We start from the raw sequence: 26,600 nt of genomic DNA, 5'->3' as shown, positions 1-26,600 counted from the left end.
TCACTCATTAAAAGGAAGAGCTAGCTAGCTCAGTGTGATTGACAGCTAGAGCCATCATCCTACTTCCCTTTTCTCCAGCTGTCCTCTACATCATTCATATCTGACCTAGTAATGGTAAGGTATCCATCTAATTCTTGGGGAAAATTGCCCTTTATACCTGATATAAGAAATGGTACAAGGTAAAATGAAAACTGAAAACAACTGACACAAACATTCACAAGACATAATGTTAGTATTGTGTTTGGTGATATAGTTAGTAATGTTAATATTTCCAGGTTCATTTTCCTTCTCTAATTACCCCAAACCTGCCTTGACATCAGACCCCCCAGCAGACTGGCTCTATTTTGACAATCTAAGCGCATAATCTGAAGCACGATGTGCATACGAAGGGCCCTAACATGACATTCTAAAGCGCATCGTCACTCGTCAAAAGTTTATTCAAATTTAGTAGGATGTCCAGTTCACATTGGGAGGGGTTTCGTTATCAAACATGGAGCGCATGGCGCAGGTTTTTTAATCAGTCATATGGGTGTGTTTGGGGTGTAACATAATTTAAACCAATGAGAATAACGGCGCAAAGCGCGATATGTCAAATAAATGCATCGGTATTTTGGCATTCAACGGCACATTTGAAGGAGGCTGCTTGCGAGACTGTATGGTAGTGATGGGGACGAGACCGCCTATGCCGAGTCCGAGTCAAGACCGAGTCTTTGAAGGGTCGAGACCGAGTCTGTTGGTTTTCAAATACAGTCGAGTCCGAGTCAAGACCGAGTCTTTGAGGAAGCAAGTCCGAGTCGAGACCGAGTCCTTTAGGAGTCGAGACCGAGTCGAGACCAAGACCATAAAAAAATTTCAGTTTTTTATATTTAATATAATATATTTTAGATTTTTATATATAATTTAATATCACCCCAGTTAATAATCAACAGTTAGGCCTACAGACTAAGCTAGATTGGGAATTGTTTAGAGGAGCAGTCTTAACGTCTTAATATGGACTATGCTGACCTACAGACACTCACCGGCAGCAGAGCCATAGAAATAAACGGCTCTGACGGCAGTATCTTTGCATTGCACCATGGGATGTCATTTTTAAATAATGCCGGTCAACATTGCATTTTATTATTATTGTTGTTATGTGTTGTCTAAAAAAATGCGTTGGTCTCGAGGACTCGGTCTGAAATTACGAGTCCTTCTCCTCCCACTGTGGTCCGAGACCGAGTCAAGACCGAGTCTTTGAAGGAACGAGTCCGAAACGAGACCGAGAAAGCAGAAATTGGTCTCGAGACCGGACTCGAGTACTACATCACTACTGTATGGAATAGTCATTCCTAAACCATGCTTTACTAAAACCTAGCATAGCCTTCACGCATTTGCACTCGTCTATTATTTGAACTCATTGGCAAAGTGAAACTAACTTCACCAAGGTGTCAGTCAACGACAAGACAGTTATATGCAGTTACTTTCACTATTGACTGACAATGGGTTACCAACGAAAACATAGGCTGGAAAAAGCAACACTTACCTTAATATTGCTCAAATGACTGAATAAAACAACATTTATCCTGCAGAGGAGTTGCTTATATCTCGTGACAATGCGTCTTCAGCTGTGCTCCATACGTGTCTCTCGCCTCTCCCCTAATCACTTTTAACCGTCATTACCAATTTGCAAATGATGGTGAATAACTACTCATCATGAGATGTACAGTATTTCGTAATATCTTTATTCTAATTATGTTTCCCATTGTAATCGTGCAATTTGTAATGTTTTGCATGGACGTGCGCTGGTGTGCGTTCATGAATAATAGAAGGATGGTGCGTGCACCTGCCAATATGACTCTTCTTAAACAGCTCTTAAAATAACATATAAACAACTCGCCATAGACTTCTGACCAGGTGTACAATAGCGATTTTTTGACAATGCGCCAGGCCCCTCCCTAGGTTGTTAATTGCCACACCCCTGGGCGCATTGTTTAAAAAATATAAAAAAAAATATGTTTAAAAAAAATACCGAAATAAACTTTGCGCGGGTTTTACGCCATGCGCCAGTGTGCAAAATTCAGCCCGAAGTGTCTGACTTCTCATTCCTTATTTTGGGAACGAGAAAGTGGGTCTCTGAACCAGGCGCATTGTTCAAAAGGGTTGTTCTTATGTTTCTTAATCAGTCATGGGTGTGTTTTGGGCGTAACATCCATTAAACCAATGAGCCCTTTAAGAGCAAGGAGTGCATCTGTCCCTCTGTCCCTTCCCTTTAAGAGCACGGAGTGCATCTGTCCCTCTGTCCCTTCAGAAGGTGCAGAAGGAATCTGCTTGCACACGAGACCGTGTATGCAACGCCAGCACACGAGACCGTGTACGCAACGCCAGCACACAAGACGCAACACCAGGATTCAACTAAAGCTTACTTTACTAAAACGTGTGTGTGACAAGCACAGTGCAGCCTACAGTACATGCATCTGCACTCACATAGTATTTGAACTGGTAGGCAATGACAAAACAAAGTCTTACACTTACACTTCACTACTGACAAGAGGTTACACTCAAAAACATAGCCTGTAAAAGGCAACACTTACGGCAATAATATTCTAATATTATTGAATAAAAACCCTAAGGACATTCATCCAAGCAGACCGTAAGTTACGCATGTAACTATGGATCTGTGAGACCGAGGGATGACCGTCACTACTTGTCACTGCTTGTAAATAGCGGAGATTGCTCCCGGTTCAGTCTCCTACCTTGAGCCTCAGGATGGTCCGGCGACAAGGATAGTGGCGGGTCATCCCTCGGTCTCACAGATCCATAGTTACATGCGTAACTACGATCTGTTTCGACCTCACTCTGACCGTCACTACGGTCTAAAAAGGGATGACACATACCAAAAAGTCGCGAGGAGCTCTAAGCTAACCATTAAAACCTCGCCGGTCACGCGGACATGAGGGCAGCGTGCCGCCAACCGAGCTGGGCGAAAGTGGCGCCCACCCTATAAAACCTGGTAAAAGTGCAAGGCGTCGCCCATGAAGCCGCTGCACAGATATCGCTTGCTGGTACCCCTTAAGGGCAGCCCAAGGCGTAGCCATACTCCTGGTGGAGTGAGCCCTTGTACCCGAAGGGACCGGCATTCCCAGAGCCTGGTAGGCATGGGAAATAACCTCAACCAGCCACGCGACAGCCGCTGTTTGGAAAGCGGTAGTCCCTGCTTCCGCCCCATAACAGACAAAAGTTGAGTGTGTTCCCTCCTCAATGACTGCGTGACGGGCCAGATAAGCTCTCAAAGCCCTGACTGGGCACAGAGTGAGCAACTTGTCAGCTCTGCCTGTGAGGCAGCAGGCGGCTGGAATTGGGTCAGCTCCAGAACCTGGTTGATAGACTGCTGACTTAGAACCTTAGGCAGGAAGGCTGGATTAGGCCAAAGTGACACGCCAGTGCTCCTGCCTGCCACCTCAGGCAGTCTTAAGCTGACAGAGAGGGCGACAGCTCCCCCGGCCAGCCTGGCGAACAAAGAGCCAGGAGAAAGCTAGTTTTCAGAGACAAAGATCGCAGATCTGCATCTAAAATGGGCTCATACGGGCCTTCAGTAAGAGACATTAAAACAGTGGGCAAATCCCAGTTTGGTGCCTATTATCCCGCACCCTGGTGAAAGGTTGAAATGGCGAGGCATAAACCTTCACAGTACTGACCGCCTTGCCTTGATCCAAATAGGACTGCAAGAAGCGCAAAACTTGTGGCACAGGGCAAACCGCTGGCTCAAGACCCAAGCTGGCACACCAATCCTAAAAAGATCCTCCACCTGAGTGCATAGCAAGCTCTAGTAGAAGGAGCCCTGGCGTTGTTCAGAGTCTCCTGCACAGACTCAGCTAGCTGTTCAATGACTGACTCTGCAGGGGCCAAACCCACAGGCGCAGGGCACCTGGGTTCGGATGCCAGATCTGCCCGTCTGCTTGTGACAGAAGATCCGCCCGGCAGGGTAACTGCCATGGCTGACCCCGCAGGAGCCGGAGAAGGTCTGGAAACCAAGGCCTCGCCAAAGCGTACAACAAGCCTGTCGGCCAGTCTTGTGACAGAGCATCCAGGCCCAAACTGCCTCCCTGTCCCACGAGAGAGTACCACTCTGGGCAGTGAGTCGTTTCTGCCGACGCAAACAGGTCCACTTGTGCAGTCCCATACTGAGCCCAGACCTGGCTGACCACCTCTGGGTTCAATCTCCATTCCCCCGGGAGTGGCCCGGTCCTGGAGAGAATGTCGGCCGCCCTGTTCTCCTCACTTGGAATGTGTACTGCCCTCACTGAAGCCAGACGCGGCCATGCCCATGACAGCAACTCCTCCGCCACCTGGATGCACCGCCAGGACCTCGTGCCGCCTTGGTGATTGACATGATACACCGCCGAGGTGCTGTCTGACCTCACCACAACATGTTGGCTTCGCAACCCTGGCAGGAACCTCTGCAGGGCGAGATGGATGGCCTTCAGCTCGAGGACGTTGATGTGCTCTGACATCCAGGAGGGAGGCCACACGCCCCTCGCTGACAGCCCTTCCCAGACAGCTCCCCAGCCTGTCAGAGAAGTGTCTGTCGAGATGACTTGCCTCTTGTGAGGAAAGCCCCCCAGTGGAACACCCTGGAGTAAGAACCTCCTGTCCGTCCAAGGACGCAGGGCTCGGATGCGAGCAGGAGACACCCGCAACTTCACATGTCATCTCTCGGGTGGAGCTGAAAGGCATTGAACCAACACTGCAGGGGGCGTGCCTTCAGCAGGCCCAATGGCAGTACCGCAGCTGCCGCGGCCATTAAGCCCAACAGCCTCTGGACTTTGTGGGCGGTGACCAGTCTGCCCAGCCGAAAGCCTGTCAGAGCCTCGGTCAAGCTGTCTGCCCTCCGTGGGGTGAGAGACGTCGTCATGCTGACCGAGTCGAGGAGGACACAAAGGAAATCCGCCTGCTGGCGGGGCTGCAAGTTGCTCTTTTTCCAGTTGACCGTGAAACCCAGGGCCTGGATATGGGTCAGAACCATGTTGGTGTCATGCACCACCTGCACCTGAGATGGGGCACAAATTAGCCAGTCGTCCAGGTACGGTAGGATCTTAAGGCCCTGGACCTGCAGGGGGGCTAGCGCAGCTGCCACCACGCGAGTAAAAATTCTGGGGGCCAGTGAAAGGCCAAATGGGAGGACCTGAAACTGGAACACCCTGCCTTGGAAGGCGAAGCGGAGGAAGGACCTGTGTGCTGGGCAGATAGGGACGTGGAAGTACGCGTCTTTTAGATCCAGAGACGTAAACCACTCCCCTTCCTGGATGGAACGAATCACTATTCCAACGTGGACCATTTTGAATGGCAGCACCTTGAGGTACTGGTTCAAGGGCCTGAGGTCGAGGACCGGCCGGTAACCTCCGTCTTTTTTGGGCACAATAAAATATTTGGAATAAAACCCAGTGTGCCGTGCAGGCAGCGGTACTTCTGAGATGGCCCTTTTCAGAAGCAACTCCTGGACCTCCTTGACAAGCACGGAATTTAAAAGGGGGTCTTTCACAGACGTCATCTTGACACTTGAAAACATAGGGGGCCGCCGTCGAAACTGTAGGCGGTAACCGTGAGTCACCGTAGCCACAACCCAAGAGTCTGGCACAATCCCTTCCCAGGAGGTCCTGGACAGCTGGGAAGGGCAATCGACGGGCAGCCCCGGATCCCTAGGCAGGACCGCCACCGCGGCCTGCACCTCTGCCTGCGCCCCGTCGAGGTCTTTGCTGTCCTCTGGGCCAGGGAGTTGGGGCTGAGCTCTGGTCTGGTGCACGAAAGCGCCGGTCCCGTGGGGCAGCATAGTTGATACTTACCTGTGGTGTTCGGGCGGGCTGCCACCGCCCATACTTACCTGATGCTGCCCTGTGGGGAACCGGAGCCCGCCTGTGGCACACACGCTGACCAGTTTCTCTAGAAGCGCCAGCCTGTTCCACTCTGTCCAGCACCCCCTGGGAGTCTGGATGGAACACATGCCCAGGCACCACGGGGAGACCTAACAGGTCTGTCCTGATGGCATCAGGGAGAGAGGTTTGGGCAAGCCACACCTGTCTACGGCACAGCACCGCAGAGGCCATAGCACTCCCCACATCACGCGTCAGCTGGGAGTGGGCTGACAGTGCGGCATCCACCAGGGCCCTTGCATCATGGTCCTCGGGGCTCATCATTTTTCGCAGAGCCGCCAGAGTGATAGCCAGGGCGTTGCCCATACGGGCTGCCCGTGCTGATGCGTCAAAGCAGTGACTGATGAGACAGTCCGTCTTGGCACACTCCTTACGCGGGCAGCGTGGATTGGAAGATGCATTGGCAGGCCCCAGGGAAGTCCAGGTGGCGATGGACTGCTCGACCGGTGGCATATCCCCTAGCCCTGAGTCGGCCGGATAGGCAGCCTTTGCCAGCTGACGGCAACCTGGATTGAATTGGGGGCGCTGTAGCGACTTACCCCATGCTGTCCGCAGCGCCTTCGTGTAATCCACTGCCACGGGTATACAGGGTGGTGGGCTGCTGTGCGAGACGCCTTCCCAGACGCCCCCAAGGGAAGCCATGTCTGGCATAGGGGCCTGAAGACCCAGGATCTTGGAGGCACTCAACACCCGTGACATCAAGGAGCCGACGGGGACCTCCCCCAGCACCGTGGATTCATCAGTTGGCTCCACCATGTCTGAATGTAGCTCATCCAGGAGGCCGTCCCCGCTTACGTCATCGATCGTAGAACGAGGGGCATGGAGCGACAGCACATCCACATCACCCAGATCAACATCCGCACCATGGCTCTCAGGCCTGGATGGTGAGAGACCTTCCTGGCCAGGGGGCAGAGAAGGGGATGACGTGCCCTGGAGACCCTTCAGCCTGTCCATTCTCCTAGCCAGAGCCTGGAGAGCTGAGAGAATCTGAAGCGACTCTGTGCCATTACCCTCGGTCATGGCAGCTGGGGCCGAGCGCTTAGCAGGTCCAGGGACCTCCACCTGATCATGCCTGGAAGGGGACTCATGTTGCCGTTTACGCTTGTGCGTATGCTTACGGCCATGCCTATGAGAGTGGGATGGTCGGTCGGGTGAGCGCCGCCTGTCCCGTCCACGCATGTGGCCACATGCCTGGTCAGCCCGACGGAGCCGTTCCTCCCTAGGAAGGTCACAGGCTGCGCTGCAGGGGCTGTCGACATCCTCCAGGAGGTGGGCGGCCCCAAGGCAAGCGGGACACTCTCTATGCCCGTCATTGGGGCCATCATTGGCCCTACAGACTCTGCAGTAGTGTGCCGCCATTGCCTACCACAGAAAAACACAATGCAATACAACACATTACAATACAATAAGGCACTTACCTTGGCCGTACAACGCACTGGGTCTGCAAGCAGCAGCCCGTAAAGAGATACAGCAGTGGTGTAATACAGTACACGGGTGGCCTGAAGCAGCGTGCGGACACGCTTAGCAGGCTCACACTGGCCCAGCTAGCTGCGGACAGCAGCGACGGGGTACACAACAGATACACAAAGAAGGCGGCCACCAGTACGCGAACGCACGCGCCGACGTACACCAGTGGACAACTGGAGAAAAGACACACAGCAGCCCGCACCTCGTGCAAGACTGCACCTAGCAGACACAAACAGCTAAACTTACCTTTTGCAAGTAGCCTAGCACACAACAACAAAGCTAACAAGAAGCACACAGTAACATTAGCGCCTAAGCGGCCGAGCACATACGCGCTGATCAGGCCCACACAGGTTCCGGCTGCCAGAGCAGTAAACAGAAATAATAACGGTGGCCCACGCTGGTGTGCAAACGCACCCAGCAGGCTCACACCAAGCCCAACTAGCCGCGAACAGCCAGATAATGTACACAGTAGTTAACAAACAACAACCCGAAACCTGGCACACACAAAAGGAAAATAACACTGAAACGCAGCCCGCAGCAGCAGTGCTGAACGCAGGCAGCAGGCTCACACTAGCCCCTCCGCCATGTGGTATGGGGTGAACTCAGGAAAGGCGTCAACAAGTTAAACAAAGTTAAACAAAGTTAAACGAAGTTTCCTGAAAAAAACACAGGTTACTGCCACATGCTGACTAACCAACACAGTCAAAGCAAGAAAGCAGTGAAAGTGCATTACTCACATTATCACAGGTCTCAGATGAGGCGATCAAGGTGAGAGACTGAACCTGGAGCAATCTCCGCTATTTACAAGCTCGAAGTCGTTCTGCTTCGGAGGTCATGGGCATGACTTTGTTGACATATGGTCTCGGTGATAGGCAGAACAAAGGTGATCATTCCTTTTTTAGACCGTAGTGACGGTCAGAGTGAGGTCGAAACAGATCAGCCGTTGTCTGGGACTCATTGTTAAAGTCTTGCTTACATTTCGTGACCGGGCGCTTTCAAAATAGCTGTGCGTCATGTGCCTTTCACTTTAGACAAAGTTTTTCTTGGTCAGTGGCGTTAAATCATTTTTAGTGGCATTAAAATAGCAATTTTTGATCATGAGTCTGACCACACCTATTTTTTTATAATGGGTGCGCACAAGTTCATTTGACAACTTGAGTGCTTGGCGGGAAAATCCTTACTGCGTTGGGTGTAAGATAGGAAGAACACTTATGTCGCACTTGGCACCAAGATGCTCCGGGTGTAAGATAGGGTCCGTCAAATGGACTGAATGGATCTAATCACAACCTTACAGAGTTTACGTTCTCCACTGACCGACAGAAGTAGTTAGTGCTCTAGCATTATAGAAATAGATGAGCTGTGTCATTCCCAATTTTCAAGCCAATGTAATACTGAAAAAGAACAATTGTTGATTTCTGAATCATGATTACCTGGTTACCTGAATTATGTGAATGCATGGTCTCTGATGCTACATTGCCATATTGACTGAATCTATAGTTGACAAAAGGCATGAGGATCAACGTGACTAGGGCATAATGATAAGAAACAGTTCAACATAATCTCCTCCAAAAGGATTAGAACAATCTGGAAAACCAGTGAGTTAAGCCTATCAATAATACTGATACATTAAAAATCACTTTCTAAAATGAAAACAGAGATCACAGAACTTCCCATTCTACTGGTTCTTAAACCATATTCTTACCATTCTGATTTCTTAGACCAGAAGGCAGGATAACATTCCACATTCTTGGTAGTGTATTTGTGTCCCCAACCATGGTAAACTGTACTATGTCTATCTCCACCTGACAGACCTGGTACACCACATTTGACATTCATGGCTGAGTATTTGTTTACCAACCATGATTCTACACAGTACAGGCATATCTCCACCTAGCATAAGTCTGAGGGACCTCTACAAACCTCCACACACAGAAACTCACAAACAAACAAACAGAGAGAGAGAGAGAGAGAGAGAGAGAGAAAAAAAAAAACCCAGTTCCTTAGAAATCCTGTTAGAGTCACAAAAAAGCGCAAATGTTATTAGGAGTGAAGGGCATCCCTCACATACCCCATTTCCCCTCTAATCCCATCCCTGCATGAAGACAGGGAGGTTCAAACAGGGATGCAAGAAGCGTTTCCAACAAGTCCATCACAAGTAGAACACATAGCATACTGATCAAGTATTGGTTTTAGGTAACCACCTTAAAATAACAAGACAGGAACACCTCTGTTGATAGCTTTTCTTGTAAAACTCTGTTTTAATACCGTAAGAGTTGGAATCTTTCACCTAGAAGAAGAGTCAGCCCAATGGCCCTCATTTAAGAAATTAACTTAAGACATAAAAGTAGGTGTACAATAGATGTCATTCCCAAACAAAGGACGTGAGCAGATGTTGCTATCAAATCTCACGTCAAGTCTCAACTCGTGTACGGACGTTTCTGACTCAGAATGAGCTTGCAGTGCAGTATAGCAAGTAAAGTCAGAAGTCAGAATTGTAAAACATTCTTTAATCTTTTCCTTTAACCCATATATTGACAGCTGAACTGCTCTTTTCTAAAATTAGGTATACTAAATACCGGTTACCATGGAAAGGAGGCTATGCACACCGGTGAGACCAATACCATTAACCGTTACTCAGGGGGCAACAAATAATATGATTATATTTTTTCTTCACGCATAGGAGGACCTTGTGGACAGATGACAAGTGACGATTTCACTGAGCCAATAAAATTACAGGATAGCCATATGGGATACCAGCATGAGCCACAACATTCATCTTTCTTGACTGTCAACTACAAAACATAACTATTTCAAAACGTGTTTTCACAGTTAGATACTATCAGTCTGTCTGACTTTTTTTTTTTTATCTCCAGTCACACGCTTTTAACAAATGTGGTGGCTGACAATTTCCAGGAAAAAAATATCTATTTACCTACAGCCCTCACTGATATTTTATCTATTATAGCAAAAGAGCAGCAGATCTATATTCTCCATTCATGTGTGGGTATGTACACAAGGAAGGACAAATTACTGTGTCATATCTAGACAGGATGTTTTCAACATAGTTTTGATCTTTAGAACATAGGGGCAAATTATATGCATTTTCCTAAATTTGCCTTTCCGAGCTGAAAGGTTACCATAGAAACCTCCAGGTGAAATAGAAGCAGTGCTTCTTTCATTCACAGCTTGAGATGTGCTTGGGTAAAGGAAGACAAAAAAAATAGTCCAAAAAGCTCCTTGCCCTTCTTAACCATTTTTTCAAGGACGCACAGCATGGTGCCTGCACTGTATGAGGAATATGTGGCATTCTGGCAGCAAAAGCTAACACAGGCTTTCTCTGTGACTTATCCCACAACCATAAAAATGCCTCCTACTTGGAGGTTTGTTTCAACAGGCACTCTCCAGGACTCTCATCATATGCACTGCTCACTACTAAAAAGCATCTGTGACAAAAGGAGCAGTTGCCTCTATGGGTGGGTAGAGAAGCGTCAAGCTACTCCTCAAAGTCATTACATGCAACACATGCTCTTGAGCCAAATAACATGTTTGAGTAAGAACCGGATTGTTCTGAAATGTACTGTAGCTATCATATCATAACATGAAAGTCCACTAAATGGGAATATGTAACTATGTTACATACTGTACTAACACTTGCATTTGTTTTATTCTCGGCAACGCGGTCATGTCATTTCCTCTTGAGATGAAGCACAGTCTAATGGCTGCTGTTTGTGAAAACAAAACCATGAGGTTGTATTTGTTCATTAAAAATTAATAGAACTATGCTGATGAGCTAAATAATAATAATAATAATAAGTTTATTTTATATAGCGCCTTTCTCAAACCCAAGGTCGCTTTACATAGTAGGAAGGCAGGAAAACACAATAACAAACAAACAAAACAATACAACAGAGACAAAGGCAGGGAAACACAATAACAAACAAACAAAACGATACAATAAAGACAAGTTATCTGTAGGAACTATGTGTTGGGTGTGGAGGAGAAGTCTTGAGATGTGCTTTGAAGAAAGGAAGAGAAGGACAGACACAAAGAGGTTGGGGGAGGGAGTTCCAGAGTTTGGGGGCCAAGGCACTGAAGGACCAGCCACCCAGGGTGGAGAGTCTGGAGCGGGGGATAGTCAAGAGTTTTTGGTCAGAGGATCTGAGTGAGCGGGAAGGAGTGTAAGGGGTCAGGAGGTCGCAGATGTAGGGGGGAGCAAGGTTGTGGAGGGCTTTGAAGGTGAGTAGTAGTACTTTGTATTTGATCCGGGACGGAACTGGTAGCCAATAGAGTTGATGGAGAATGGGGGTGATGTGTGCTGAACCGCACACACATATAGAACTGCAAAAGCATTACAGTCTGAAGTTGACAACAGCTGGATTGAGTGAGTGCCCCTACAGATTACCAGCTTTCTCATAGAAAAATTATCTGACTAAATGGCCGAATATTTGATTAATTCACTTCAGTTGTCATGGATGGATGGACGCATTTTTTTTCACAGAATTGTCCCAAACCGGAAGTGGCCACGATGTCAAGAATTTCAGAATACAAGGGCAGTGCTTAAAGCACTGTTAAGCGGTCATGCAACACAAGCAGTCATGGTATGGCACTTCAGTACTCCACAGCATGCATTCTTAGCATGAGAGCAAAAGTTAGTCCTCAGAACTTGCAGAGGACACATGACAACATCCAAGAAATGTTCAAGTTCAGTCAGGGTTCATGCATTGGGACTGTGGAGAGGCAAAAATCAAATAATGATTCAGCGCCTTCGCTTACAGTACATCACAGGTTTGATTTGATGTCAATCAGCCAGTGTGTTGTTCTAACCCTTCCACACCCAAGTGAGCACAGCTCCAAGTGTATTCTATCTCAATCTGTTGACTGAGCTGCCACCAATATTGACTGATTCATAATGTGAGGAGACAAAACCGTTGGAATGCTGAATTGCACCACAATGAAAAATATACACAGTAACAGAGAAAGCAGGTAACATTGTGTACTGCCATTGACCATTTGAACACAAGGTCAGGGGCAGCCAGTCATTTACCACATATAAACAGCTAAAGACAAATGAGTGTTTAGTCTTTGAACACATGGTTGGTTTCAGATACAAATGCCAGAGGGACATTATGCTTTTCCAAACAAGACATTTGTATCAGGCTCCTTCAGAGACTACCTGACCTGTGTCTGGTGAAGTGATTGATGACCAGAATGGAATACTCACGAGAGGGTCCTCTCCAGCCGACTGCCCTTGGAGCCGATGATCTCCCCCAGGGTGCAAAATGTCTGGCCAAGAAAGGACTGAGAGGCAACACAAGAGATTCAGACAATAACATAAATACATTGTACAATATAAAATGTATTGACTGATCAGTAACTAGATAATTTAATTGAATCCACATCATGAACATAAGCAAAAAAAGTGTGAATAACATTGAACTAATCTAGGAGACACTATTTTCTTGAGATGCCATTGATGCTGTTAACAAGACATGACAGGCTAATGAAATAAAACTGATCCCAAAATGATTTTAGAGTTTCAAAAAGAACAATGTATGAATGAATTGAAACAATGCTTATACATACTCTGACCATTGAGTTCTTATACTGATAAACTGAATTCAAATTGAGATGAATACAAATGAAATGGACTCATAGATTATGACTACTGATCATGTGCAAGTTGAAGTGAATTTCCATGGTTACTGTAAATGAGTAAATGAAATAAGAAACTTTGCTTTACATTCTCTGACAGTGCTGTACAGTACTGAGAACATGGGGAAGGACATTTATATAGATTTTTCAACATTCCTCTTTTACACTTTTTTAAACCTGAAGATTATAAGCCATTTTAGAGGGATTGATACTGTATATACTTTATATTTTTAAATAATGTGAAATATTTTTTTCTTGAAGGCAAATTGCTTAAATAGATTGATAACAACACTGAAAGAAATAAAGAAAATACAAGGCAGATGGAACAGACAATGCAGTACAGTATGTTTTACCAACCCTCTGCACGTCCATGGTGGAAAGAACAACAGAAGAACATTAAACAGGCTTAATGATTATGTAAATGGTTTATGTAAATTCCAATAATAATTAAGAATCTTGACTGAGTCTATTGCAGTGGTTCTCAACCTGGAGATTTCTGGAGGTTGCCAGATTTTGAAAAAAAAAAAAAAAAATTCTAATTCTACATTAAACCATTAGTTCATAAATAATAAACCATTACTTCTTATTCATTCTGTTTCATTTCCATTGCCATTTTTAACACACACACACATGCTAACAGCATTGATGCTCACACTAAGCAAAATTAGCAGTAGACCAATATTGCCAATATTGCAGCCTTTGTGGGGTATTCATTTGTGTGGCTGTGTTGTTCCATTAGCTGTGCATTGTTGTTATAATAGATAGGTCAGGAATAGTGATAAACATGATAATGTTGTCCGTTTCATAACACTTGGAAAAGTAGATCCAAAAGCCTCATCCACTGCCTATGAGATGGCTTCTCAGAAAAAAGTAACATTATTTCAACTCAAGACTCCAATCTAAATCTAATCTAAAAGCACAGCAGTAAAGCTGAAATGGAATTTATTATTATATGTGCAGAAAAGTGCAGAGAACTTGAAGGTGGAAGGTACAGTAGGGTGTGAGGTTACGAACATCAACCAGGTAACTCTAGGGGTCGTGATTCTTAAAAGGTTGAGAACCACTGGTCTATTGTTTATGACCAAACTCTTACTTGCAGTTCAATACATTGCAATTAATTCAGTAACACTTTACTTGAAGGTATCTACATAAGACATGACATGACACTGTCATAACCCTAACCCTAACTTGTCATGACAAAAACCGAATGGCACTTGACAGAAGCGAGTGACAGAAGCGGTATGTCATCAACTGGCTCTGTAGTGGGAGCTGAACTGGAGTGGGAGCTGAACTGGAGTGCATCACCTCAATATCTGACAAAAGGACCCTGAACAAACTGATCAACATCTTGGACAATGAGTGTCATCCACTCCACAACATTATTGTTAAGCAGAAGAGCCTGATCAGCTGGAGACTTCGCTCACTGTCTTGCACAACAGACAGACTGAGGAAGTCATTTGTCCCCAGGGCCATTGAACTGTTCAATGCTTCACTTAAGGGAAGAGGGGAAATAGACTTCTCCGCATAGTCTGTCTGCCTCTTCACCCCCTCCATGTCTTGAACTGTCTGTCCACTAGCCACTTTTTACCACTGTCTTCTGCCTCACTGTTTGCGTGCTAAATTAGCACATATGCATAACCCCTCCCTCCATGCCACAGCCGAACTGTGACCACACTTATACCTTCCTTAATATAGTTATATATATATAGACTTTATTCTTGCACTGTTGCACTGTTAGACTTACTCATTTGCACCATCACCATGACACTCATTCACACAGATCACCTTACCTTACCTTACCTTATGCACAGAGAATCACAGGCTCAGTCCCTGCCTCAGTCATTGCGAGCGCATCTTGTTTGATTAATCACCCACTATGTGGATACTGGTTTTTTTTAGAATTGTGTTATTTAGTATAATTTGTATTTTAGTATATTTAGTATTTAGTATATATTTATCTTCTACTGTCCTTATTGCTTAGTTGTGTGTGTGTTGTCTGTATGCTACTGTGACCTTGAATTTCCCCTGGGGATCTATCTATCTATCTATCTATCTATCTATCTATCTATCTATCAACGTTTATGACTTGGTTATAATGTTTATGACACATTAATGACAGTGTCATGTAACTGTTATGTAAATACCTTAAAGTAAAGTGTAAGCATTAATTCAATAATTACAAAAACAGTAGCCTATATGAAAAACAAAAATGCCAGAACTTACATGTTTAGAAATATTTGAGCTTTTGGAGTCCATACTATAACTATAGAACAGGACAGAAGACAGGGGTTGGATGGTGGACACAGGGGCAATGCATTCTCACTTCAAGATCTACCTACAAGCATTCTAGGGAATGTACTGAGGTTTAAACATGTGTGAGAGGCCATTGGGTCTGAAACATTATAATGGTGATAGAACTTTTTCATTTAGCTACTTTCAGTTCAGAAAATAATATTTTCCGAACTGAAAGTAGCTAAATGAAAAAGTTCTATTGTGTTCTCCAAAGGGAAATATGGAGAATAAGACCAGTAATGGCCTCTATTGAGAAAAAAAGTTCACAGTGACCTCTTGCATAAAGACATTGCTATGGCACAGAGACTCCCATATACAGCTACAGATATGTAAATACAGAACTGTGCTTCCCTTTGATGAATAACTCAAATACATTTTCAGCAAAGTTCAAAGAATTATTTTTAGAAAATGATCAATTACAGCTAGAGCCACAAGTAATTGGTATTTCTATTAGCTGTGGATTACATGTTGGAATGGTGGAGCAGATTAACATGAGCCCTAAATCATTATATAACATTATAACATTGATTAAATGTAGCGTATCTTGAAATTCACAACTTAAATCACCCCTGTGGTAAAAAAAATCAAGTGTTTAACATTTTTGATGTATTTGTGTCTAAAATATACAATATTCTTTTTTCATGAAAAAAGTCACCTCATAGCCCCTAAAATGTACTTAAATGTAACTTTACACTTCCTTCCTCATTTCAGGAATTGGGATCTATCTGGCCTCTACACTGTTCGCCTGCTACAGGCTGCTGCAGCTACTTAGGATTGGTTCAGGTTCAATCATAAAATACTGCATTTTGAATTATACTGAGGCTGTGATTGGTTCAGGTTCAGTCATAAAATACTGCATTTTGAATTATACTGAGGCTGTGATTGGTGGACTGGAGATCTAAAGCAGAAATCCTTGGTCATGTCATTGACTGCTTGAATTCGCTCATGATATGTCTTGTAAAACTGCAGACACCATATGGGCATGTTAACAGGGTTGATTTGATTTTCACCGGAGGTGGTCTTTAACAATTTAATACCACATTAGAACGCTACTATTTCAACAATATAAAGTGATAACTTGGTGTAAGACAAAATATCTATATAAAAAAGAAAGACTCACACATCAAATCGGAGATTTTGTTTTTCCTCAAAGAAGTAATCCAGTACAAACTTTCTCACAAAATCTGGGTTCAGTGTATTGTCAATCATCTCAGTTCTTCCAAACTGTTAGGTTAAACAAAAACAGTCAAATGTCAAACATGAAAAAAACATGCCATCATATTCACTCATACATAAGAAACTATAATATCTTGCTTAAGTCTTTCCAAATTATCATCTTAGGTTTTTTTTTTATGCCTTTAATGACAGGACAGTGGAGAATGACAGGAAGTGAGTGGGAGAGAGAGTCGGGGTGGGATCCGGAAAGGACCACGGGGCGGGAATCGAACGGTGCAGGTGCCCCAGCCAGTTGCACCACAGCCGGGGCCCCAAATTATCATCCTAGCACACAACCTATCCATGGGTGTTATGTTTAAAACTCAAGATGAGGGACCACAAAGTCCAAAGCTGTTGACCTCATTGGAAGCCTCTCCAAGCGGCCAGCAGACCAGGCTAGTGTGGTGGAGCCCCAGTGGTAGCTAGAGATCCTCAGCCTCTATCACTGGCTGCTTAGCTGCCACCTTTCTGGCAGTCAGACAGTGATCCCCACAGGGAACGTTCTTTTGTGGATGGAACTTTGGCAGAGGGAGTAATGAGCTATTATCCCTGCCAGCACTGCCGTGTGGCGGACTCAGCAGGAGTCCACTTCTACCCCTGAGTTTCTTCCAAGTCGTCTGCTTTGGGTAAATCTGATTTTAAAATGCAGGGAGTCCTGGGCACTCAGCAATGGCAAAGCCTCTTAAGGATGTCATGCAGTCCCAATAATATGGATTATTAGAAGTAATATGTTATTACATTGTGCAGCAAAAAGAGAATGGCATTCAGGACAATCCAGAGAAATGAAATGATGCAGTTAACAAATAGATACGAAAATGAGATGTCCACTCTGCCTAAACTAGGTGGACACAGCGGTGGGTGGAGACAGGCTGATGCTCTCTTTTTGTATTTTCATTGTAGATGGCTTGTCAAATGTCCTATACAGCCAGCAATCCACCACCCATCTCTTAAATTACCGATATGGGTTAATGTATGATTAAGCTTTTTATAATACCCCAGAATTTGCACTTTGTTCAGTATCAGTTTCCAATTTGTTCTGATTAGATCCTAATGTGTTTTAAATGACAGGTCAGCAGGAGCTACATTTTCTTTTGAAACTACTTCACAGTGCAATCTCATTTTAAACTACCTCCTCATTCTATTTTGCTAAATGGCATTAAACTTGATTTAACAGTTTTCTCAAACACACTAAAACCATTGGCTCAAAATTACTTCAACATCATTTGATTGACTAGAGACACATCCTGACATTGCAGGTCTGGTCTTAGCTGGAGACTGCATAGTAAAGGTACAGGTATGTACCCCCACAGTAGACTGTATATTTCTGACGACATAAAAGCTGGTCGCACCAGCGTCAGAGGTAGGAGTGTGCAGTAAATATGTGAATAATTTATCATGTTCTCTGGAGGCCAGTGACTAGTTCTCTTGAGAGCATCACTAACTCTGGCGCTGTCCTTGGTACTGCTTTCTACAGCATTTTCCAACACCTTCTCCTAATCTAAACCATTAGAGAATCCATGCTCCCAGTCATAAAATGCATTTAGTGAAGGATTCCTTGTGATAACTCACAAACTAATGGAGGCACAGATATCATATGATGAATAAGGACAAGATTAAATCACACTGAATATCAAAATCATCACAGTGGTAGCAAAAGAATGAAATGAATATGAATTATTTTAAACACAAGGTTAGGTGCTCTTTAGAAATGTTCTTATAGGTTTAAAAAATGGTTTTCCAGTCTACATCTAAATAAACACAATGTACATTTGGAATAAATACACTGGAATAAATGTATTTCAACTTTGCTCATTTTGACCATTTTGAATGTCTCTCAAAAGAGAAGCATCTAATGACAGTGTTTTTAAGAGTTTGATTGTTTTGATGAAATTAACTTACCTCTCGCCATTCTTTGGTCCCAATGCCCTGCACATAAAGCACAACAACTAAAAGAAACAGACAAGGGAGTTTAAACCGATATGAAAACCACCTATATATATATATATATATATATATATATTCCTAAACTAATTTGTCTCTCTAATGATAATCTGAATGTAACTTTATAAGGTACAGTTCTGTATCAAAAATACAGTTCTGTTTCTGCAAAACAGACCAAATGTCTGTGTCCAGATCAAGCCAGTTTCAAGCAAAACACATTGCCTTAGGAGCAGAGGAGGGAGGAGAGTGATTCGTTTGGCCTTTGGGCAAAATATCAACTAGCACACTGCATCTTTAATAGAAATGGCTCGATAATTACTTCAGTGAAGCTTGCATACACTGAGGAGTAAGCAAGCCCATTTGGGTCTAAATAGCTGTTAATGAGTGGGCACTGATGGATCACCCAGATGAGGTTTAAGGGTATTTCATTAGGAAACATCTGTTGATACTTAAGTAATATACAACAAGCCTTTAACAAAACCTATGTCAGCAACCATCTCAGAACCTCAAGTTTGACGAGTAGTAGTACATGTATAACACTAAGACTGAATTCACATCCAAATTCAGTCATAGAACAAAAAATACATTTAACATTTAACAGAATATTTCATTTTTCAGTGTAGCTCAATTCAGGTGGAGAGTCTGTTCAGGCACACATGGGTTGGGTGGAGTCCTGACAAGAACTGGAAAATGATGAGTTTGGCAGATAGACACAGCACAGGTTGCAACCGGAGATAGCATGATGGAGATTAATTAGATAGATAGATAGATAGATAGATAGATAGATAGATAGATAGTTTATTGATCCTCCAGGGAAGTTCAAGGAAAGTTCCTGATTAATGTTGATTGTCTAGCACTTGATTTCAACTGTACAATCTTTTTGCATTACAATTACAGTGCTGTTGAGTAAAGTATGTCATCCTTTTTAATAGTTCAATGTTAGGCCATATCCTTAATTTCTCTAACCTGGCATAGCCATGGTACCATGCCAATGGGATTTTATTATCGGCCATAATTCAACTTGGCCAAGAAGCCAGTCCGAATTTACCACAAAAATTTCACAAAAATTGATAATGTCAAATGCCTAAATCACTGTTTTCTGTTTGTCTTATTTTTTTTTTAAAGTTATTGCACTGTAAATATCTTGTATAACAGACGTGAAATGTAAACATCTCGCTTGTCAAGGGGCAGCAATTTTGTTGAAAAACAAAATCAACTCTAGTGCACTCAGGTGAATGGCTGTTTCACTGTTCCTCATCCAACTATGTAAAAAGCCTGCTCAAATCATTTATATTCCTCTCACCAACAAGAGAATACCATCATATTAAGATTATTAATTTAAATTTAAATTATTTAATTTAAAGCACAAGGATTTTTGCCTGTGCAGGTTAGTAGCACAGCAGTTACTAATTCCTTGAAGGAAAGGCCATTTGTTTTGCTCATGAAAACACAAAATCTTCAGGGATCCCTGAATATTTTTGCACATTGTTGGCTGTTATGTGTAGGCTATGTATGTATGTATCAATATTAGCAAAACTGGCTATAGGTGGGATAACATTTCAATATCTTGTCTAATAGCTACTGCCACATCATTGCCACACTATGACAGAGAGCAAAACAATGATGGTCATTTTAAACTATTGTGAGAAAAACATCAGGCTGTGACAACAAATAAAGCTCTTGTGAGTGACGAAATGTAGTCCACTATCGTTTCTACATGTAAAAGATAATTACGACTCAGATGAGGTGAGCTGAAGACCACACAGGCAAATGTAAGTACATGAAAAAGGCAGGGAGACACAGCGAGGCACACATTAGGCTTACAGTAATTACTTTAATTGCTTTCAGGCTGTCATCTGCACTTGGAGAGAATGGATTGGAGGTGTGGCTCAGTGCAGAATGCAGAAATTAACATATACCTCTCTTTCCCCTCACTCTCATAAGAATCACAAATTAACATGTATACCTCTCTTTTCCCTCACTCTCATACGAATCAGGTGTGAGAGTGAAATGAACATGTATACCTCTCTTTCCCCTTACTCTCATAAGAATCAGGTGTGCTGAGAATGCCAGTGGACACAATCTCTCTGCCAAACAAGGGAAATGAGCTGTTGCAAATGCAAATTGGTCTAAATATTTACCAGCAAATGCATTCAGTAACAGTTTTACTGTATCTGTTTCTGTCCTCCTCATGTGTACACAGTAGGCCAAATTCTGCACATATTAAAACAAGGAAAAGTCACCTGAACCCAAGTTATGAATGCTGACTAATGAATGAATGAATGTGAATGATTGAATGAACCAATACCAGACCAATAAATTAAAGGTTCTCTAAGCGACGCCACACGCTTTTTAGGCTAAAACATTTTATGTCACTTACTGCAAACATCACCTAACCAACCGCTAGCTGTCTGTGTCCTGAATACACTGTAAAAAAACGCGATCTCTGTGGACAGCTTGGGAAAGTTCGGAAAGATCAAAAATTTTCAGATCAAAGCCTCGCAGACCATCAGGGAAGATAAAAACATTACTAGAGAGTGTGTATGTGTGTATTTGTGTGTGTGTATTTCCCATCAGGGAAGATAAAAATATTACTAGTCTCCAGATTAAACACATGACTAGTCTCTAGATTAAACACATGACTAGTCTCCAGATTAAAAACATAACTAGTCTCCAGATTAAAAACATAACTAGTCTCCAGATTAGTCTCCAAACATATCAAACTGTTCCAGCAAATCACAGACGAGATGCGCGTTAAGGAGAGTTTCAATTGCACGGAAGAGCACGGGAGGGAGGGGGAGGAAGTAGCGAACTAGCTCTCTGTTTTGTTTGAAAGTCAACACAGGTGAAGTTACCCAGCATCGCTTAGAGCACCTTTAATTGATTATTCCAAACTGGACAAATTACGTTATATAATGCACATACCTGGATCAGACTTTGAGAATGTATCTATGTCCAACAAATTCCTGTGAAAATAAGTCACAATTTAAGCAAATAAGCATTTTCATAATTCTGGAACATGAAATCAGGACACCATCATAAGAATTACCAGCACTTTCAGTTACACTTTACTTGACAGTATCGACATAAGAGTGACATGACACTGTCATGAATGTGTCATAAACAAGTCATAAACACTTTCATGGGCCAACATTTTAACCAAACTGTCTAACGCTACACCAAAATGTTTATAGCCGCCAACTAGATGTACCGCAGAGTGGTACAAAATATGATCGCCATCCAGTCCTGCACATTCGCTCCTCAAAAATAAATCACGCTTGTCAATTGGTCTCCATCTCCTACTCCATCCCCTACTCTTGCAATTTTGTGGATGTAAATGAGTATGTGCATGTGTGTGTTTGCTTCTGTGTGTGCGGGTGTGTGTGTGTGTGTGTGTGGGTGAGAGGGGGGGTAATGGTGTGTGTGTGTGTCTGTCTGTCTTTATGTGTGGGTGCAGGTTACAGAAACATCATTATGCATTAACTTTACTGTTCTACAACTGACAATACTGTACTTCTCGCATGGAAAAAATGGAAATACATTTTTTATGGAATAAAAATGATATCAGACACATGCAGATTATAAAGTGTCCTCTGACAAATATAGTTAGAGTCATAGTTAGTACCTGTGGTCCAGAAGAGGCCCGGGACTGAATTAGCTGTATGTATAAACAGGGGTGCTGTTGATTACATCAGACCTTTCCACTGATTAAGGTATGCAAACTGCTGGCCTTACAGCAGTCAATGCATTTCATGGCTGTTTTGATAAAGGTACAGTATGTGTTTATAAAATTGCATCATGTTGTCTTTTTGCTCAGAAGACCTCATTTTGGAGCCACTCTGAAGCTGGATAAATTGTGGTGAAAACTGAATGGTATTTACTGAATTTTCCTTTAAAGCACAACTGCACAACTGTCCACATTTAAAGCTCCTTCTTAAATTTGAAATGTAAAGGGTATTCTACCTCAAGACAAAAAGAGACAGAAGGCAGTAATAAGGGAATCCTGACAATGTGATACCTCACACAGCAGTATGCATATGAGCTGTCCACCAGATTGAGCAATGAATTCCAACTCCATGCTGTCTGACGAACCCCTGCTCTACAGGAGGCTAGTGTCAGCCATCAGGTGCCAAGTCTGAGGAGATATGACGCATTCAACCTTAGTACCTGTAGAGTGGCTTAGTTTCCCTAACTACCGGGTACCATCCACCGAAATCTGAAATCTGGCATCCATAACTGGTTTGGCCAGTGAGGTAGTAATCAGTATCACTACCGCAGCAATGAGACCTGGTGTACACAGTGCATCACAAGCGTAAGTGTGGCCAAAAAAGCGGGTACGTCCACTTACCACTTGAGTGTCAGCTTGACTATCATGCGCTTGGAGCTGAGCTTGAGTCCAACGAACATCTGCCACTGAACCATTTCCTCTGCAAACTGAGGCAGCTGAGGTGACTGAGAGAAGCTGCTAAGTGATGCAGGATTGCTGGAGAGCTGGCCATCAGCATCCAGTCATCCAAAAAATTCTAAATGCGAATTCTGTCCTGGTTCTAAATATTCTAAAGGAGAGCCAGTGCCACATCTATGCACCACAACAATGTTTAGGGAGAGAGGGAGAACCCAAACGGAAGGACAGTGAACTGCCACAACTGCCAATTTCTTCTTTCATGCTAGTAAAACACACCTTGTTTTCAAACACAAAGTATAGATACTTGCTCTGCGTGGCCGTTATCACAAAGTGAACTAACCAGTCTCCCTGTCGGACACTGGACTGAATTCTGTATGCCATTTGTTTCATGCTTGACATCCGGAAATCCAGGAAGTGGACGGTCACGCTTTGTGTGGCAATCCCCCAAAAAGTAGCCATCCATCCTGGTCTTAGCCACTGGTGGTGGTTCCAGCCAAAGCATGTGGAGCTCAAATCAGCATGGTGGGCTATCATCGGCACTGGGGCCAACCACAGCTTCCTCCACCTACCCTTCTGCCCCACCGAGGATTCGAACAAAATGACTTTGTCACGGTGACCAGGTCTAAACATGTCCACTGGGAGCTCACCCCTCTCTACACCCTGGGATTCTGGCAAGCGCATGGGTGAAGAGGGAGAGGAGCGTCATAATGCGGGCAGCATCGCACACTGGAGAGCGAGAATGGCTTGGTGGCAAATGCTGCTAGTCAGGGAGGATGGAGATCTCCAACGCTTAAGTGGAATATTGCCGCATTGAGAAGGCCTTCTTCCACCTTCTTTCTTGCTTTGTTTCAGCCACAGACCAACCAATAGGCACCCATCCTATTTTTAGTATGAAATGTTGCTCGAGCCGCACCTGAGACATGCATGTCACCAGTGTACATGCTCTAACCTGGGCGCCAAAATGAAAATGCACAAGTAATGCAGCTGCGTTAGTCACATAGTCGCCATGCATGCGGTGTGAATCAGCCGTGAGAATGACTCCACTTGGTTAACATTGAGTGAACTTGACTGAAAGAGACCTACTGCTTTCCCATGTATATAAAAGTGTTATGTGGTTGCCTCTCTTCTTATAATACATTATGTGCACCAGGGGCTCCTGCAGGAATGAATGCTATGGTACGCACACACATCTACAGACCACCCCTCCCCCATCCCTTTTTCGCTGTTTCTCTGTTTCGTTCATGCATTGGTCCCCTAAAAACCGTTGTTATTCTCTCTCCTGCTCAAACAAAAGGTGTGCGTGCATTAAGTTGATTTTGATAACGTGTTTACAAACTTTACAGAAAATTGTAAATAGCCTGCTGTCACAGAGTTAATGGGATACTGTGCAGAGTTGGGAAGTTATTGTGAAGCTACTTTGGCAAATGTAAATCTGCTGACTTCACCTTTCCTAGAGTGGTTATGTGATAAAGACTTACATAAACTTTAAATGACACCCTGTTATCAGCCTGACTGAGGAGGCTCCAAAAGATGTGGTGATTCATAAACAAGAGCACAGGCCACATGGTAAACCTGCAAACACAAGTGTTCCAGTGGTAACATTAAGTTCATTCAAGTAGGGTGTTTAGGGTGTTGATGTTTCAGAGCCAATTGGAATCAATCTCATTATATCACCACAGTAAGTTGTACAACTTTTGACTATTGATCGTTTTGGACAAAAGCGGCTGCTAAATCATATATAACTATATAAATCATATAACTATTTTACAACTTTTGTTCACTCTTTACTCATTCAGTCAGTGTATAAGCATAAGCATTCTCTCAGACTTTGTCAAGGCATTCAAAACAAGGCATAGAAATGGTTTCTTTCGACCTTAAAAAGTAGGCTATGTCCTCTATTATTAATCTTTAATAAAAAACAATTTGAAAATGTAATTTTAGAAAGAAAGAGATAGGAATCTACTGAGAAGAAATATCCCACTTCATGTAAGCTAATACAAAATAGAAGCTTCTGTTCTACAAGCTTCTGAAGCTTCTATAGTTTTCTAATTTGCTACATTTAAGCTAAGCATCATTCTTTCATGCTGTCATATTTCATGATGATAATTTCTTCTTTCATGCTAGTAATATTTTACAACAAAAAGGAATCAAAATGGACATGGTGGTAGAGTAAAAATGATTTCTAATGGATAAGCAATGGACGTTGTCAGTGAGCAACAGCAAGAGAAAAGCTTCATTTTTTAAAACATTATTTCTTCCGTCAGATTCCTTCACAGAAATGTATATCCATTGATGCTGCTATGATTTTGGACCTAACAAATACTTTCAAAATACTCTACGGTAATTCATCTCCAACACGACAACTACGAACTGCCTGAGTATAAAAACATTACACGTTTTATTCTGAACGTTGTGATTCTCAAATATGGGGTTATAGCAGTTAAAAACACACAACTTCGTCGGCTACCGCACAAGGTCACTGAGGTTAACCTGACTGAGCCGTTAAGGAGCGGTATTCGAGTACCACTTTGATTACTCTAATATTAACACCAGTGACTCTCTTCCTCAATGAGGAAACATATTGCAATTCACTATTAATCGTCGCTTACCTTATAAGTTACTGTAGCCTATTCGTTTGAAGTTACATCGAAGTAGGTACTAACCTGCACGAGACGGTAACTTCTATTTTGGTTGCGGGTACATTCGAGTGCAATGGGTCACATTGTCCAACCGATGCCATCATCTCATTTGTTGAGCTGACTTGCCTTCCTTTCAACATTTTGAATGCTCACAGAATCCGGTAAAAGCGATATACCAAGTTGTTACCAGTTTATGTCATGTCCATTCACAATGTTCATTTGTGACAGTAGACAACCACGGTGAAATAAGTCATATGCGACATCTGGATGTTGTGCCACTCGTGGTATCACAGGAAAGCGCGCGCGCCTCTCCAACACAGATTCTCCCCCCGTTCTGTTTTCCAGCGCCTTCGACAGGAGTTGGAGCAGTTGATTGCCTCTGAAGCACATGCGTAGCCAACTGATAGAGAAGGGAGGGCTAATGAAATCTCAGGTCTTCTGGAACATATTTTTAATTGGAAAGGTTGAGTTGAGAATGTTTAATGATTTTATTTCTAGCCTACTGAACCCAAGCACATAACAAAACATAAGAGCCATGGCCATTTTGAGATTTTGTAGGAAATCAAACAGAATTTCAGAGGTTGCATGTAAAGAGTCTTCATTGTCCTTTGTAAATGGCTGTTAATACAGTTGTCTGAGCCCTGCCAAATAAAGACTGATGTTTTTATTTGTTATTTGTTCGCCATGTCCACTGCTCTCTATTTGGTGGCCTTGTTTTTGGTTGAAATTGAAATATGTATGAAGGTCGAAAAGTAAGCCAGTGAAAGGCAGAGTAATCTCTCCCAGCTTTTTCTTCCACATAGTCCCTGTATCTGAGGGTGCACAGGTGACAGAATGATAAAACTCCTCCCTGGTCTCACTGCATCCATTCACTGGGAGACTTTATTACCCCCAGGGCAAACGTCTGTTTAGTTTTCCTGTCACAAGAATGGACTTGAAGAGAGAAAAGGAATGAGAAAGTACAGCGTTACACCTGCATACAAAATCCTTCCTGTGTCCTCAATATCCTTGAGATGCTCATTGTGCCCCACTGCTGGTGATTGCCAGTGCCTAATGCATCCAAGGTCCTAGATTAAAATGCAG

The 26,600-nt window shown here is 43.4% G+C and overlaps 1 protein-coding gene across 2 annotated transcripts in view; it reads right to left on the bottom strand.

Annotated features, from left to right (window-relative positions):
- The window catches only part of LOC125293726 (copine-9-like), a 39,031-nt gene extending 13,204 nt beyond the window's left edge, over window positions 1-25,827 (bottom strand). Inside the window, exons 1-7 of one of the 2 annotated variants that reach the window (XM_048241807.1) lie at window positions 25,542-25,827; window positions 21,399-21,439; window positions 18,432-18,478; window positions 16,438-16,541; window positions 15,249-15,288; window positions 13,383-13,385; window positions 12,595-12,671 (exon numbers count right to left, since the gene is read on the bottom strand). In XM_048241807.1, coding sequence (XP_048097764.1) covers window positions 12,595-12,671; window positions 13,383-13,385; window positions 15,249-15,288; window positions 16,438-16,541; window positions 18,432-18,478; window positions 21,399-21,439; window positions 25,542-25,657 — 428 coding nt within the window. In that variant the 5' untranslated portion in view covers window positions 25,658-25,827. The remainder of the gene's footprint in view (window positions 1-12,594; window positions 12,672-13,382; window positions 13,386-15,248; window positions 15,289-16,437; window positions 16,542-18,431; window positions 18,479-21,398; window positions 21,440-25,541) is intronic. The other variant, XM_048241808.1, reaches the window with a different exon arrangement.
- Between the last annotated feature and the right edge of the window lie 773 nt (window positions 25,828-26,600).

Source organism: Alosa alosa, chromosome 4 (genome assembly GCF_017589495.1).
Source record: "Alosa alosa isolate M-15738 ecotype Scorff River chromosome 4, AALO_Geno_1.1, whole genome shotgun sequence".
Lineage (NCBI taxonomy): Eukaryota > Metazoa > Chordata > Actinopteri > Clupeiformes > Clupeidae > Alosa > Alosa alosa.
Note: the sequence above shows the minus strand (reverse complement) of the source record. Positions and strands in the feature narration are given on the sequence as shown.